The sequence below is a fragment of the Diospyros lotus genome, chromosome 15, assembly GCF_014633365.1.
Source record: "Diospyros lotus cultivar Yz01 chromosome 15, ASM1463336v1, whole genome shotgun sequence".
NCBI lineage: Eukaryota > Viridiplantae > Streptophyta > Magnoliopsida > Ericales > Ebenaceae > Diospyros > Diospyros lotus.
The window spans coordinates 24,891,068-24,908,600 of record NC_068352.1 but is presented as its reverse complement, the minus strand read 5'-3'; the positions used below and the strand labels follow the sequence as shown (position 1 = coordinate 24,908,600).

Here is a 17,533-nt window from a genome sequence, read left to right as displayed (position 1 = left end):
AAAGGCATGGAAATGTTGAGAGAATATTTGATCAAAGAATTTGGAATTTAAGAGCTAGGCAAATTGAAGTATTTTTTGGAATAGAAGTGGCTCATTCTAAGGAGAGGATTTTTACCTCTCAATAGAAGTACATATTAGAACTCCGCCTGGGGATGTTATCCACTGCCGGTGCCAAGCCCGGATAAAGGATGAGGGTTGTGTTAGGTAGCCGACAACCAACGTAAAACTTAGTCGGATCCAAAACATGAACTCTAGACAAATTATGAAAAATCGTTTGGGCGTGGGCGTAACCCTTCATAGCGACGCGCTACACTGCCCCCATGTAGTGACAAGTGAGCTAGGGCCGCTGCATCGGCGCCCGGATGTAGTGATAAATGAGCAAGGGTTCCCGCATTTGCTTGGACGGATGTGGGTAAAGAAGCTAGTCCAAAATCAAAATCAAAATCAAAATCAAAATCAAAAACAAAATCAAATTCAATGTCAAGGCCAAAAACAAAATCAAATCCAAAGTCAAGGCCAAAAACAAAATCATAGATTAAGGATTGGGTCATGGAACATAGGAACATTAACAGGCAAAGCTATGGAAGTGGTGGATGTGATGATTAGGAGAAAAATTAATATTATGTGCCTTCAAGAGATGAGATGGGTAGGGAAAAAAGCAAAAACTTTATCAGAAGCTGGATATAAAATATGGTACACAGGAACTGATCGAGCGAAAAATGGAGTGGGGATTATTATGGATAAAAGCTTAATAGATGAGGTAGTGGATGTAAAGAGAATAGGAGATAGAATTATTATGGTGAAGATTAGTCTAGGAAGAATGACTATGAATATCTTTAGTACATATGCACCACAAGCGAGGTTAGGTGATGAGATAAAAGCAAAATTCTGGGAGGACCTAGAGGGACTCATACAAATGATACCAAGAGGAGAGAAAGTGATTATAAGAGGTGACTTAAATGGGCACGTGGGTAGAGACGGAAACGGATATAGAGAGGTACACGGAGGGTATGGATTCGGGAAAAATTAATAATGAGGGTAAATCTATCCTAGATTTTGCTATAGCATATGGGCTCATTATAACCAATACTAGGTTCAAAAAACGGGATGAACACTTAATCACATATAAAAATATCACCTCAAGCACCCAAATAGATTACTTCCTCATGAGACAAGAGGATCGGTTATGTTGTAGGAATTGTAAGGTGATACCGAGAGAGTGTTTGACTACTCAACATAGACTTCTAGTACTTGACGTCCAAGTAAGAAATTGGAAGAGAAAAAATCACATAAAACAAAATCCAAGAATCAGGTGGTGGAATTTAAAAGGGGAGAAACAACTAATCTTCAAAGAAAAATTAAGGGGTAAAAGGGAATGGAATGGAGAAAGACAGACAAACCAAATGTGGAAAGAAATGGCTAATGCTCTGAGAAGCACGACAAAGGTAGTTCTTGGAGAGACAAATGGTAGAGCCCCTAACCTTAAGGAGTCTTGGTGGTGGAATGAAAAGGTACAATTGAAAATTAAAAATAAGAAAACTTACTATAAGGCGGTATATCAATGCAACAATGAAGAAAATCAAAAAAATTATAAAGAATAAAAAAAGGCAACAAAAAAAGCTGTTAGTAAAGCAAGGTCAAAAGCATACGAGAATCTATATAAACGACTTGATACAAAAGATGGAGAAAGGGATATATATAAATTAGCTAAAGCAAGAGAAAGAAAAACACGGGATTTAAATCAAGTGAAATGCATAAAAGATGACAATCAAAATGTTTTAGTAAATGAGGGAGCGATTAAGGAGAGATGGAAGGAGTATTTCACAAAATTATTCAATGATGGTGGTGACGCAAGAGTTAGGTTGGGACATCTTAGTAACTCTGAAGGGAATGTGAGCTACACATTCTATCGACGCATAAGTTCAAATGAAATAAGCTAAGCATTAAAAAAGATGAAAAATCATAAGGCAGTGGGATCAGATAATATACCAATAGAAGCATGGAAATGCATGGGAGAAGAGGGCATCTCCTGGCTAACGCAACTATTTAACGCCATCCTTAAATCAAAAAAGATGCTAGATGAGTGGAGGAAGAGTACTTTGGTTCCTATATACAAGAACAAAGGAGATGTTCAAAACTGTGAAAATTATAGAGGAATTAAGTTAATGAGTCATACCATGAAACTCTGGGAGAGAGTAATAGAGCAGAGGCTCAGAAAGGAAACAAAGGTGTCAGAAAATCAATTTGGTTTCATGCCTGGTAGGTCAACAATGGAAGCTATATATTTACTGAGGCGTCTAATGGAAAGGTATCGAGATCATCAGAATGACCTACATATGGTGTTTATAGATCTAGAAAAGGCTTATGATAGGGTCCCTAGAGAAGTATTATGGAGGGTTTTAGAGAAGAAAGGAGTCAAAATAGCCTATATACAAGCCCTTAAGGACATGTATCATGGTGTAGAAACAAGGGTCAGAACATGCGGAGGGGATACTGAACCATTTACAACTACAATAGGACTGCATCAAGGTTCTGCACTAAGTCCATACTTATTTGCCCTAGTAATGGATGAACTCACTAAAGATATTCAGACAGATGTGCCATGGTGTATGCTATTTGCAGACGACATAGTGTTGGTGGATGAAACAAAAGAATGAGTGAACACTAAGCTTGAGTTGTGGAGAAATAATTTAGAATCTAAGGGATTTAAATTAAGTAGAAAGAAAACAGAATATATGGAATGCAAATTTAGTAAAAATGCAAGAGTGGATGATGTTATAATAAAATTAGAAGACCAAATCTTACAAAGAAAATACCATTTTCGATATTTGGGATCAGTGATTCAAAAAGATGGAGAAATCCACGAGGATGTCGCACATAGAATTAAGGCAGGTTGGCTAAAATGGAGAAATGCATCGGGGGTGTTATGTGATGGTAAAATCCCATTAAAATTGAAAGGAAAATTTTATAGGACAGCTATAAGACCAGTCTTGCTATATGGCTCAGAATGTTGGGCAGTCAAATACCAGCATGAGCAAAAGACGAGTGTAGCGGAGATGAGGATGTTAAGATTGATGTGCAGACATACAAGAAAGGATAAAATTAGAAATGAAGTTATTCGTAATAAGGTAGGAGTAGTGCCAATCGAGGAGAAGATGAGAGAGACTAGACTAAGATAGTTTGGTCATGTGAGAAGGAGACTAAGAGACGCTCCTGTGAGGAGAGTTGATGAAATGGAACAATTAGTCACAAAAAGAGGTAGAGGTAGACCCAAGAAGACTTTGGGAGAGACATTAAAATTTGATATGAAATATATGGATCTAAATGAGGATATGACAAAAGACAGAAATACATGGAAGTCTAGAATTCATGTAGCCGACCCCACATAGTGGGATAAAAGCTGGATATATTGTTGTTGTTGTAATAGAAGTACATATTAGACTTACTTGCTGAAACATGAATGTTAGGAAGTAAGGCAATTGACACTCCAATTGAACCTAATCACCAGTTCGGGGAGGTTCCAGAAGATGGTGTAGTAAACAAAGGATCCTATCAAAGATTGGTAGGGAGGCTCATTTACACACTCGACCAGACATTGCCTATGCAATGAGTGTGGTCAGCCAATTCATACACAACCCAAAGGAAACTCATCTAAAAGCAATGTATAGGATCTTACACTACTTGATGGGAACCCCCACAAAAGGTATTCTATTTAAAAAGGGAGAAACTATATCTCTTGAAGCTTACATAGACACTGATTATGCCGAGTCTATGGTGGATAAAAGGTCTACATCCGATTATTGCACATTTCTAGGAGATAATCTTGTGACTTGGAGAAGCAAAAAGCAAAATGTGGTGGCTCAGTCAAGTGCTGAAGCAGAATTCAGGTCAATGGCTCTAGGGATGTGAGTTATTTGTTACGACCCTAGGGTTTACTAGGGTTTAGAATGAGACTTTGGAAGAAATATAGGGAAATTAGACTGAAAGAGGGGAAGATACAACAAGAATTGGGGAAGGTTTACAGAGAGAGAGATCAGAGGGTAATTGAGAGAGAATTGATGGGAGGGAAAATGAGAGAACTCAATTATTATTCAAAACATGCCATCCTCTAACTACTCCAGCCTATTTATAGGCTTACAACTGAAGGTGCTAACAGCTATAACAGGAAATACAATCAAAAGAAAAACATGTAATACGTATGACTATTTTATCCTTGGGGATTCCTTGGGGTTATGACAATCCCCTCCTTGAAAGGTTTCTTGTCCCCAAGAAACTTATTACAACCGAGTCATTGTTTCCTCATCCAATGCCCATCTTCACCATCTGGTTTCTCCTTCGCCTTTTCTTGTTATTATCTCTTATTCTCCTTTCCTTTTGCTTTCCCTTTTCTTTTTCCTCAACAATAACAATACTATGACTTGTTGCAACACCAAGTCCAACCATTCACCTCTTCCTTATTGCCAATGAGAATGGTTCTAACTAATCCGTCATTATGACAACCATATCATTTCCAATTATAGAAAGGAATTTCAACTTCTCTACAGGTTAAAATCTGATTTGACACTGTAGCTCTCCAACTGAAATAAGAATAAACAAAACAACAAGACTAACGCTCAAAGCAATAGTAGGATTGTGCAAATCATCAACGTCTTGCTTCTTTCTTTAGTCCAAGTCCTCGTTGCATGGATGTATTTTGTCAGTGGCATGGAACCTATCTGCAACGTCGTCCCCATCTTCCCATGCTACTTCATCAACTTCCTTCAAATATAAATTGTGATCCCCACCGCCCCACCGATATTCATGTTCGTTCTCTCTTCATTGCGGAGTTTTCAATTACAACTAGTTGGTCCAGCTCCAATTTTTCCTCAAATTCCTGCTCAACATGATTTGCAACCTTGGAAGCTCCTTCAATCAGTTGGCTGCTCTTAGTAGAATCGTTAGACTGCAACTCATGCTTTCTAAAAATGGCTTCCAAGGCGAGTTCCTGCAACCTTGCTTTCTCAGCAACTTGTTTCACGATTGCAGGCATCATCATCTTAACCATTAACTTAGTTCGTCTTTCAAACCACTAATAAAATTGGAAACGAAGTACCGCTCTATTAAGGCAAGTTGCAAAGTCAACATAAAGGAGCTTAATTCTTCAAACCGATCCTAATACTCCATAACTAATCCAACCTATTTAAGTTTATGAAATTCGTCAATTGCATCGGTCATTAACTTCTCTCAAGATCGGTCACTTCGATCCTCCACAAACTTAGTCCAATTAACCTTAGTTTCATTAGGAGTACTGACCAGATACCTCCGAGCAAGCTGAATCAACAATGCATCCATTTAGTCCAGCTTTTGGCCAAGATTATCAAGACTTTCTCTGTATTTATTAATTTCCCCTTGCATCATGTGGTTGCATTCTGCCATTTCCTCAAGTTACTTACCTCAAACAGTTCGTTGCTCCAAGGACAGCCTTCCAATACTCGATTTAGCAACCTGAGTAAGAGTCGTTGAGATCTACAGAGACCGCCTGCTGATATTTCGATCCACTCAGTTGCAGCCATGACAATTGGTCGTAATCATAGTCGAAATTCGCCTAGAACTCACCTCTCGCTCAACTTCCAAATTTGAGTTAAGAATCACAATCGAAATAAAGGCAATTGAGAATTGCCAGCGGAATTCACCTCTAGACCGTCTTCGATCACGCTTTCCTTCACACCTCAATCACATGCAGTGACCTAGACCAATTTCGAGAGTCGCTCGCCTTGCGTCCTCTTTAGTTCTAAGCCGAAGTGGCTTTGCTTTTCAAATCTGAGTTTGCTTCGCTCAGCTACGCCTTTCAAATCCAAGTTCAATTCCGCCTTGCACTGGTCGCTATCTACCCACGATCTACACAAATCAAGATCATCAGTGTATCCGCCACCCAATCACCATCCAAAGGCTCCGTAATCACCATAATTCACTTATCTCTTCCTTGGCTCAAAATCGAAATCAGCAATCCTAAGTTCTCCTCAATCAACTGCACATGATCGCCTTGGTCACATGTACACCTTCCTTGATCGAACAATACTTCCCGAATTTCTTACAAGCTGGAAGCCAATCCTCCGTCGGAATCACTGGAATTGAATTCGCCTAAATTCAGTTCGCTCCACCTAAAGCTCCACCTTTTGTAATTGATCGACTAAGCTATTCGATCAATTCTATCGCCACTTCTGGCAACGCCTACTGCACTCAATCAGTTCCGCAATCTATCACCTAGGGGAATCACTCATCTCAATATTCAATCACTTCACTAGAATCGCTTGGGTTATCTCCCAAGATTACAACCTACCTTGCTGCTACCGGTTTCTGTAGTCACCTTCAGATTTTGAGAATCAACTGCATCAGACAGCAGTCGTCGACATTCGTCGGAAATTAATCAACAAAGAAAACTGCCAAGGAACGATGGCTCTGATACCAAATGTTACAACCCTAGGGTTTAGAATGAGATTGTGGAAGAAATTGAGGGAAATTATACTAAAATAGGGGAAGATACAGCAAGAATTGGGGAAGGTTTACAGAGAAAGAGAAAGAGATCAGAGGGAAATTGAGAGAGAATTGAGAGAACTCAATTATCATTCAAAACATGCCATCCTCTAACTACTACAGCCTATTTATAGGCTTACAACTAAAGGTGCTAACAACTATAATAGAAAATACAATCAAAGGAAAATATGTAATACGTATGACTATTTTATCGTTGGGGATTCCTAGTGGTCGTGACATGATTGTGGGTTAAAATACTATTGGATGACCTTAGAATTAACTAGACAGCTACTATGAGACTCTACTGTGACAATAAATCAGCTACAAGCATTTCCCACAACCCTGTTCAACATGACCGAACAAAGCACGTTGAAGTGGATAGGCATTTTATTAAAGAAAAATTGGACAGTGGTTTGATTTGCACCCCATATATATATCCTCAAATGATCAATTGGCAGATGTGTTGACCAAAGGTTTACCTGCAGCTGTGTGTCAAAAGTTGATAAGCAAGATTGAAATGCATGACATTCATTCACAATCTTAAGGGGGAGTGTTGAAGATACACCAAATATCTTGTCCATATTCTCAGACAAGATATACTCACTTGATTGGTTTTACTTTCTATAGATATATGGTATATCTTCTAGAAGAATATATGGCCATGATTGTATCCTAACTAAGTTGTATCCTTAATTGTATAGATTTTCGAACCCATATTTGGAAACTGCCTATTTTGATAACATTCTATATAATTCCAGTAAACCCTTCAAGGGAAATAAGATTGAATTTTTCTAGTCATTCTTGACAAAAATAATAATATATATCATAAAAATGTGTACAATTATAATAACATTCTATATACCAAATAACATTTTATATACCAAAGATGTTAATAACATGCTTTAAATAATTAATTTAACATGAGAATATGATAATACTTTTATAATAAATATGATAAAGTAAGAAGAGATACTCTACTTCTTAGCCCAAAAAATAAAAGAAAGAAGAAGAAGAAATACTCTACTTAAATAATAATATTTTTTTTTTGAAGTTAAATAATTATTATTATTTTCAAATAAATTTTATTTTAACATCAAATAATTATGTAATTTTTTAATTACATAATTATATAAAAATGGAAAATATTAAAAGAATCTAGGCCCTACCACAAAGCCTAGGATACATGAATAAATACCATAGGAGAACTCAACTTTTCTCCCTTAATCTTCCATTAACTAGTGTTAAACTTATATACAGAAAATTCCTACAAAATCTCCTATAAAATTTCCTAGATATTCTCCTAATTTACAACAGTGATAGACTTTATCTAATGTACAATACAAACTTAAATTAAATAAGAATATTATCTTGAATAAAATTTGCATTATCTTGGGTCTTCTCCTTCTTGAACAAGGAGTCTTTTCCAACACTCCCTCTCAAACTGGTGAATAGTTGTCTATCATTCTCAGCTTACCTCTTATTACTTCAAATCCTTGTTTCTGCATTTCCTTGGTGAAGATATCTGCCTCTTGATCTTTGGTAGGAACATAAGTTAGTCTTATATCTCCTGCTTCTATTTCTTGCTTGACAAAATGCCTGTCAATTCTCACATGCTTCATCCGGTCATGCTGTGTACTGGATTATTCACTATACTTATAGCTTATTTACTATCGCTATAAAGTATTTTTGGTGCTATGATTGGCATGTCCATATCTTTCATCAACCTTTCTAACCAAATTATCTCACAAATGCACTGTGCAATGGCTCGATACTCAGCCTCGGCACTGCTACGTGAAACAACCTGTTGCTTTTTGCTTCTCCATGTGACTAGATTTCCCCATAATTTTGTGCAATACCCTGATGTGGATTTGTTGTCCTCAACAAACCCGGCCCAATCTGCATCTTAATAGCTCTTTATTCCTCTTTCACTACTTTTCTTAAACAACAATCCTTTCCCAGGTGTGCCTTTAAGATATCTTAGGATATGATAAGCAGCTTCTAGATGTCTTCTGGTTGGTGAATGCATGAATTGACTGATTATACTTACCGCATAGGCAATATCTGGCCTTGTATGAGATAAGTAGATCAATTCTCCCACTAGACGTTGAAATCTGCCCATATCAACTTGCTCCTCTTCATTCTTTTCATTCTTTTCATCTTTATTCTTCTAATTTGGTTCTAAAGGAGTGTTATCCAGCTTGCACCTGAGTTTACCAATTTCCCTCAAAAGATCAAGAGTGTATTTTCTTTGTGAGATAAAAATACCCTCACTGCTTCTTGCTACTTCCAATCCCAAGAAATATTTTAAATCTCCCAAATCCTTAACTTCAAATGCCTCTCTTAGTTGATGCTTCAATAGTTCAATCTCTTGATGGTTGTCTTCGGTGATAATTATATCTTCCACATAGACAATAAAAATGGTCTTCTTTCCCTCAAAATCTATTTTTATAAATAATGTGTGGTCAGTTTGTCCTTGTCTGTATCCAAGTTGCTGTAAAGTTTTACTGAATCTCTTGAACCATGCCCTTGGTGATTGCTTGAAGCCATATAGTGATTTCTTTAGCTTGCAAACTTTCCCTCTTGTATCTTCTCTTTCAAAACCTGGGGGAATCCTCATATAAATTTCTTCTTCTAACTCACCATTCAAGAAGGCATTTTTTATGTCTAATTGGTGAAGTTTCCAAGTTGACTGCCAATGATAGTATCACCCGAATGGAGTTAAGTTTGGCCACCGGTGCAAAAGTTTCCTCATAGTCAAGGCCTTGAGTTTGAGTAAAGCCTTAAGCTACAAGCCTAGCCTTGTATCTCTCAATTTTTCCATCTTATTTATACTTAATAGTAAAGACCCATTTGCTCCAAAGATGTTTTTCCATTGGGTAATTTCACTATCTCCCATGTGCCATTCTTTTCTAGAGCATGCATTTCCTCCATTACAGTTGCCCTCCATTTTTCCTCCTGTAAAGCATGATAAATATCCTTAGGAATACTCACATTATCAATGCTGATAATTTAAAGGCCCTAAATTGTGGGGACAATTTGGAGTATCCTAGGAAATTGGTGATAGGATGCTCACTACAAGATCTAGTCCCTTTCTCAAAACAATAGAAATATCAAGATCTGATTTATGCTCCCTGTTTGTCTCCTACTCACTGTAATACTTTCAGTATTCCTCTCGGTAATTTCAAGACTTCCCCAACGTTCAGATAGGTTAGCAGGCTGAGAATCAAGAGTTCTTCTTGAGTAAACCTTTAGAGGTGGTTTACTTTGGGGTTGATCATCCTCCTGATTTTTGGTTTCTTTATTTTCTCCCCCTTGACAGGTTTGAGGTGAAGGAATAGGGGCTGGACAAGGTTCAGATGTGGTTTGAGAGGATTCTTTGTCATGAATAGGTGTAAGGACAGTAAGAGACAAATCTGGAATAGGTATCAATGGGTCCCAATGAGGTGTTGTTTTAGTGAAATTCTGCTGGGAATTGTCATGGAAGAATGACTTATTCTCAAGGAATGAAACATCACAAGAAACAATAAATTTTCGAGTACTAGGGTTGTAGCATTTATACCCTTTTTGGTTAGGTGAGTACCCCACAAATACACACTTGATAGACTCAATGTTCTAAAACGCGCTAGGCGCTAATCGAGCGCCCGACTGGGGCCTAGCGCCTAGGGCGCCTAGGCGAGGACTAGAAAAATTGTTTTTTTCTTTTTTTAACATTTTGATGTTATTTTTAAGTAAATTAAAGTTGAAACAACAAGTGAAATAATAAAATTAAGCTTGAGAAAATAAATTGTTGTTTGCCAAGAGCCAACAACAGCAAGAAGCAGCAACAAGAAGTTGTTATAAATATTAACTAACATTAACAAATATTAAATTATAAATAACATTTAACTTGTTTACGGTGAAGGAATATGGGCTGGACAAGGTTCAAATGTGGTTTGAGAGGATTCTTTGTCATGAATAGGTGTAAGGACAATAGGAGACAAATCTGGAATAGGTATCAATGGGTCCCAATGAGGTGTTGTTTTAGTGAAATTCTGCTGGGAATTGTCATAGAAGAATGACTTATTCTCAAGGAATGAAACATCACAAGAAACAACAAATTTTCGAGTACTAGGGTTGTAGCATTTATACCCTTTTTGGTTAGGTGAGTACCTCACAAATACACACTTGGTAGACTCAGTGTTCTAAAACGCGCTAGGCGCTAATCGGGCGCCCGACTGGGGCCTAGCGCCTAGGCAGGGACTAGAAAAACTGTTTTTTTTTTTTTTTAATATTTTGATGTTATTTTTAAGTAAATTAAAGTTGAAACAACAAGTGAAATAATGAAATTAAGCTTGAGAAAATAAATTGTTGTTTGCCAAGAGCCAACAACAGCAAGAAGCAGCAACAAGAAGTTGTTATAAATATTAAATAACATTAACAAATATTAAAATATAAATAACATTGAACTTGTTTGCTTCAAAGTTACAAATATTAAAATATTTAAAACATTAATAAATATTCAAACAACAAATTCACACATTAACAAATATTAACATAAATAAAAAAAAGAAAAGAAGCAACAACAAGCAGCAGCAACACTTGTTGCTTGCTTATTGCTTACCGTTAGGTGAGGAGTGAGGAAGACGAGAGAGAGAGCTGGAAAGCAGAGTGGAATGAAGGTTGGCAGCGAGTCCATCGTTCACGACGGTCGACGGCGACATGAGACAAGGCTAACAGAAATGGAAAGCGGCGACGGCGACTAGGCAAAACACAGTCGGCGGCGGTGCGCGAGAGAGAGAAGGGGAAATCGACGAGAGAGATAAGAGGTAAGGGGAAACAAAAACCCTAATCGGCCAGGCGGTTCACAGCGGCTAGGCAGCTGCCTTGGCCGACTAGGCGCCGCCCAGTACCTGATTAGCCGAGTCAACGCCTAAGGGGGCCGATTAGGCCATATTCACGGCGGCCAATGTCCACCTAGCGCTTAGGCGGCCGCCCAGGCCGAGTTTTAGAACACTGGGTAGACTTAGGATCCAACTTGGATAGTGTTGGCATATTGCTGTGAACAAAAACAATGCAGCCAAACACTCAAGGAGTAAGGGAGTTTAGGACTCTATTATGATGAGGAAAAGTTTCAAGAAGTACATCTAAGGGAGTCCTAAACTTTAGAGTCTTTGAGGGAAGCCTATTAATGAGATATGCAGCTATTAATATTGCTTCTCCCCAATAGGAATTCGGAACTGAATGGGTAAACATAAGAGCTCTTGCTATCTCAAGAAGATGGCGATTCTTTTTCTCAGCTATTCCATTTTGTTGAGGGGTATATGGGCATGAGCTTTGGTGAAATACTATGCTCGTTTAGGTATTTGTTGAAATCATTAGAGAAATATTCTCTTCCATTGTTAGTTCTCAATATATGAATTTGGGTTTGAAAGACATTTTTTATCATGAGATGAAAATTCTGGAATACAAGATAAGCATCTGATTTGTCAAACCCAACATATCTGTGTATGATCATCGATAAAAGTGATAAACCAACAAGTGTTAGTGAGATTTGAGGTTCTAGATGGCCCCCAAATATCACTATGAACAAGATGAAAAGGTTTAGAAGGATTATAAGCATGATTAGGATGAGAGGTTTGTTGGGCCCGTGTGAGTGAGTGTAAGTGTATTTGTTGGATTTATTATTTGTTGTTTATAGAAATTTGAACAGCCACACTTGATTTCTTGAATTAAATTTGAGGCTTTTCATTTGCTCCAAGAGTCACAACTTTTAATGAGTTTTATGATTTTAATTAATTGTTGTATTGATTTTGTGGCTCTTGGGAGCCCCTGGTGCAACCATAAAAGGCTGCCCAAGTTTCATTCTTCATCATCCAAGCATTCCAACATTCTCTAGTTCCATCTTGTATTTGCATTTACCTCAGAGAGCAAGTTCCTTCATAGAGTTCTGCCAGCTCCAATCGTTCAAGACCGTCGTTCTGTTGGAGAGACCGTTTTATCCTGCTGAAGCTTTCGCCATAGCCTGCCGGCTGCCAGTTGCAGGGCGATCTTGCTTTCAGGACAGCGCTAAGACGTGACTCGGTCTATTGTGTCCCTCCGATTCGGCTGTTTCAGTTGCCATCAACCTCGTCTTGTCACCAGTTTGCAGTCCCTTGATCTTAAAGTTGTTGCTAATATTTGTTTATAATATTGAGGGAGTGCTTGTGCAGTTTTAATTATTGCATTAAATATTATTGCAATTTAGGGATTGGTGAGTTATTGCTTTATTTGCAATAAATATATTCTGTAATTGTGACATACCTAGCCATAAATTCAACAAGGTTCTGGTTTGTTTTGCAAGAATGCAATGTTCACAAGTGAAATCTTGAATCTTATTGCTAGAAAACGAAGGATACAAACATCTAAGATAATCCAAACTTGGATGTCCCAAACGTTGATGCCATAACAATAAGTCTGAATTAGAAACTATAGATAAGGAAGATGAAATAAATGACCTAAAAATAGAAGAATAATATGCTCTTGATGTTTGATAAAGTCCCCCTCTCATCTCAGCACTGTCAATCTTCCTCCCCGAGGTCAGGTCCTGAAAAATACAGCAATTTTTGAAAAAAGTCACCATGCAATCTTTATCTTGAGTTAACTTACTAACTGACAGTAAGTTGCATTGGAGATTTGGCACATAAAGTACTAATTTAAGGGATAATTCTTCAAAATTTACAGTTCCTTTTCCCTTTACACATGATGTGGTACCATCAGCCATAATAATATTAATCAGTTTATCACAAGTTTCATAATCAAAAAGCAATTTTAGATCACCTGTCATATGATCAGAAGCACCTGTATCTATGATCCAATAGTTTGTAGGGCATTTTTGAGACATTAGAGAGTATATTTCAGTACTTTTTCCTGCCAGAGACTGTTGGATTAAGATTCTCCGGGATTTCAATTTGAGTCACCTTGGTTTGGTTTAGCAAGCTTTGTAGATCCTCCATTTGAGCAGCAATTAGACTGAAATTTGTTGCACTCCCTTTTTCAGCTTTCATCGTATAGGCTGATTGTGCTTCTTTTCTTTGACTTTTTGGTTTCCATCCAACCAGCTTTCCATGGATTTTCCAACATGTATCCTTATTATGGTATGGTCGATTGCAATATTCACACCATTGTTTTTCTTTGGTGTTCTCTCCTTTAGTTACAGCATATGGCTTTCCTCGGAAACTACTTAGGGCTGAGGCTGAAGAATAGACCTCATTGTTAGACTGCCCTAAGCCCGAGAACATCACCTTCTTCCGGCTCTCTTCCCTTCTAACCTCTGCAAATACTTCTCTCATTGTTGGGAAAGGTTTTGTTCCCAACAATCTGCCTCTAACCTCATCTAGATCCGAGTTTAAACCATGTAGGAAGTCAAACACTCTCTCCTTCTCTACCATCTTCTCATATTTTGTACTATCAGCAACACACTCCCATTTAATCTCATGAAATAAATCACTTTCTTGCCATAACTCGGTCAAGGTATTAAAATACTCGGTGACTGAGTTTGTACCTTGCTTGGTTGTTCGTATGAGTGATCTAACCCGGAATGATTGAGCTGTATTCTCCAAATCAGAGTAGACTTCTTGGATTGCTTGCCAAATCTCACAAGCCGTCTTGTAGAAGAGGTAAGTCCTTCCTATCTTTGGCTCCATTGAGTTCACTAATCAAGCCATAACCGTGGCATTCTCAGCTTCCCATATGCCATATGTTGCTGCCTCTGAATTTGGTTTAGGCATAATACCAGTTAGATAAACTCCGCCTGGGGATGTTATCCACTGCCAGTCCCAAGCCCGGATAAAGGAGGAGACTTGTGTTAGATAGCCGACAGCCAACGTAAAATTTAGTCGGATCCAAAACATGAACTCTAGACAAATTATGAAAAAAACGTTTGGGCGTGGGCGTAACCCTTCATAGCGACGCGCTACACTGCCCGCGTGCAGTGTCAAATGAGCTAGGACCGCTACATCAGCGCCTAGATGTAGTGACAAATGAGCAAGGGTTCCCGCATTTGCTTAGACGGATGTGGGTAAAGAAATTAGTCCAACATCAAAATCAAAATCAAAACCAAAAACAAAATCAAAATCAAAACCAAAACCAAAAACAAAATCAAATTCAAAGTCAAAGCCAAAAACAAAATCATAGATTAAGGATTGGGTCATGGAACATAGGAACATTAACAGGCAAAGCTATGGAAGTGGTAGATGTGATGATTAGGAGAAAGATTAATATTATGTGCCTTCATGGGTAGGGAAAAAGCAAAAACTTTGTCAGAAAATGGATATAAAATATGGTACACAGGAAATGATCGAGCAAAAAATGGAGTGGGGATCATTATGGATAAAAGCTTAGTAGATGAGGTAGCGGATGTAAAGAGAATAGGCGATAGGATTATTATAGTGAAGGTTATTCTAGGAAGAATGACTATGAATATCTTTAGTACATATGCACCACAAGCGGGGTTAGGTGATGAGATAAAAGCAAAATTCTAGGGAGACCTAGAGGGACTCATACAAATGATATCAAGAGAAGAGAAAGTGATTATAGGAGGTGACTTAAATGGTCACGTGGGTAGAGACGGAAACGGCTATAGAGAGGTACATGGAGGGTATGGATTCGGGGAAATTAATAATGAGGGTAAGTCTATTCTAGATTTTGCAATGGCATATGGGCTCATCATAACCAATACTAGGTTCAAAAACCGGGACGAACACTTAATCACATATAAAAATGTCACATCAAGCACCCAAATAGATTACTTCCTCATGAGACAAGAGGACCGGGTATGTTGTAGGGATTGTAAGGTAATACCAGGAGAGTGTTTGACTACTCAACATAGACTTCTAGTACTTGACGTCCAAGTAAGAAATTGGAAGAGAAAAAATCACATAAAACAAAATCCAAGAATCAGGTGGTGGAATTTAAAAGGGGAGAAACAACTAATCTTCAAAGAAAAATTAAGGGGTAGAAGAGAATGGAATAGAGAAGGACAAACAAACCAAATGTGGAGAGAAATGGCCAATGCCCTGAGAAACACAGCAAAGGTAGTGCTTAGAGAGACAAATGGTAGAGCTCCTAACCTTAAGGAGTCTTGGTGGTGGAATGAAGAAGTGCAATTGAAAATTAAAAATAAGAAAAATTGCTATAAGGCTGTATATCAGTGCAACAATGAAGAAAATCAAAAAAATTATAAAGAATAAAAAAAGGCAACAAAAAAAGCTGTTAGTGAAGCAAGGTCAAAAGCATACGAGAATCTATATAAACGACTTGATACAAAAGATGGAGAAAGGGATATATATAAATTAGCTAAAGCAAGAGAAAGAAAAACAAGGGATTTAAATAAAGTGAAATGCATAAAAGATGAAAATCCAAATGTATTAGTGAATGAGGGAGCGATTAAGGAGAGATGGAAGAAGTATTTCACAAAATTATTCAATGATGATGGTGACACAAGAGTTAGGTTGGGACATCTTAGTAACTTCGAAGGGAACGTGAGCTATACATTTTATCGACGCATAAGTCCAAATGAAATAAGGCAAGCATTAAAAAAGATGAAAAATCATAAGGTGGTGGAACCGGATAATATACCAATAGAAGCATGGAAATGCATGGGAGAAAAGGGTATCTCCTGGCTAACGAAATTATTTAACGCGATTCTTAAATCAAAAAAGATGTCAGATGAGTGGAGGAATAGTACTTTGGTCCCTATATATAAGAACAAAGGAGATGTTCAAAACTGTGAAAATTACAGAGGAATTAAGTTAATGAGTCATACCATGAAACTCTGGGAGAGAGTAATAGAGCAGAGGCTCAGAAAAGAAACAGAGGTCTCAGAAAATCAGTTTGGTTTCATACCCGGTAGGTCAACAATGGAAGCTATATATCTACTGAGGCGTCTAATGGAAAGGTATCGGGATCATCAAAAGGACCTACATATGGTGTTTATAGATCTAGAAAAGGCCTATGATAGGGTCCCTAGAGAAGTATTATGGAGGGTTTTAGAGAAGAAAGGAGTCCGAATAGCCTATATACAAGCCCTTAAAGACATGTATCATGGTGCAGAGACAAGGGTCAGAACATGCGGAGGGGATACTGAACCGTTTAAAATTACAATAGGATTGCATCAAGGTTCTGCATTAAGTCCATACTTATTTGCTTTAGTAATGGATGAACTCACTAAAGATATTCAGACAGAGGTGCTATGGTGTATGCTATTTGCAGACGACATAGTGTTAGTGAATGAAACAAAAGGAGTGAACACTAAGCTTGAGTTATGGAGAAACAATTTAGAATCTAAGGGATTTAAATTAAGCAGAAAGAAAACAGAATATATGGAATGTAAATTTAGTAAGAATGCAAGAGTGGAGAATGTTATAATAAAATTGGAAGACCAAATCTTACAAAGAAAAGACCATTTTCGATATTTGGGATCAGTGATTCAAAAAGATAGAGAAATTCACGAGGATGTCACACATAGAATTAAGGCAGGTTGGCTAAAATGGAGAAATACATTAGGGGTGTTATGTGATGGTAAAATCCCATTAAAATTGAAAAGAAAATTCTATAGGACAGCTATAAGACCAGTTTTGTTGTACGGCTCAGAATGTTGGGCAGTCAAATACCAACATGAGCAAAAGACGAGTATAGCGGAGATGAGGATGTTAAGATGGATGTGCGGCCATACAAGAAAAGATAAAATTAGAAATGAAGTTATTCGTAATAAGATAGGAGTAGTGCCAATAGAGGAGAAGATGAGAGAGACTAGACTAAGATGGTTTGGTCATGTGAGAAGGAGACCAAGAGACACTCATGTGAGGAGAGTTGATGAAATGGAACAATTAATCAAAAAAAGAGGTAGACACAGACCTAAGAAGACTTTGAGGGAGACATTAAAGTTTGATATGAAGTGTATGGATCTCAATGAAGATATAACAAAAGATAGAAATACATGGAAGTCTAGAATTCATGTAGCCGACCCCACATAGTGGGATAAAGGCCAGATATGTTGTTGTTG

General features: G+C 37.7%; 2 protein-coding genes across 4 annotated transcripts in view; one reads left to right on the top strand and one right to left on the bottom strand.

Moving 5' to 3' along the window:
- Positions 1–17,533, bottom strand: part of LOC127791964 (putative pentatricopeptide repeat-containing protein At1g03510) — a 47,130-nt gene that overhangs the window by 16,587 nt on the left and 13,010 nt on the right. The window contains exon 2 of one of the 3 annotated variants that reach the window (XM_052322207.1): positions 10,338–13,075. The exons of the other annotated variants lie outside the window; for them this stretch is intronic. The gene's annotated coding sequence lies outside the window, so the exon portion shown is untranslated. Of the gene's footprint in view, positions 1–10,337; positions 13,076–17,533 lie in introns of those variants that run through there. 3 annotated transcript variants of the gene reach the window in all.
- LOC127791967 (uncharacterized) lies at positions 492–15,719 on the top strand. The gene is made up of 2 exons (XM_052322213.1): positions 492–950; positions 15,070–15,719. The coding sequence occupies exons 1-2, from the start codon at positions 581–583 to the stop codon at positions 15,717–15,719; spliced, it is 1,020 nt and encodes a 339-aa protein (XP_052178173.1). The 5' UTR covers positions 492–580.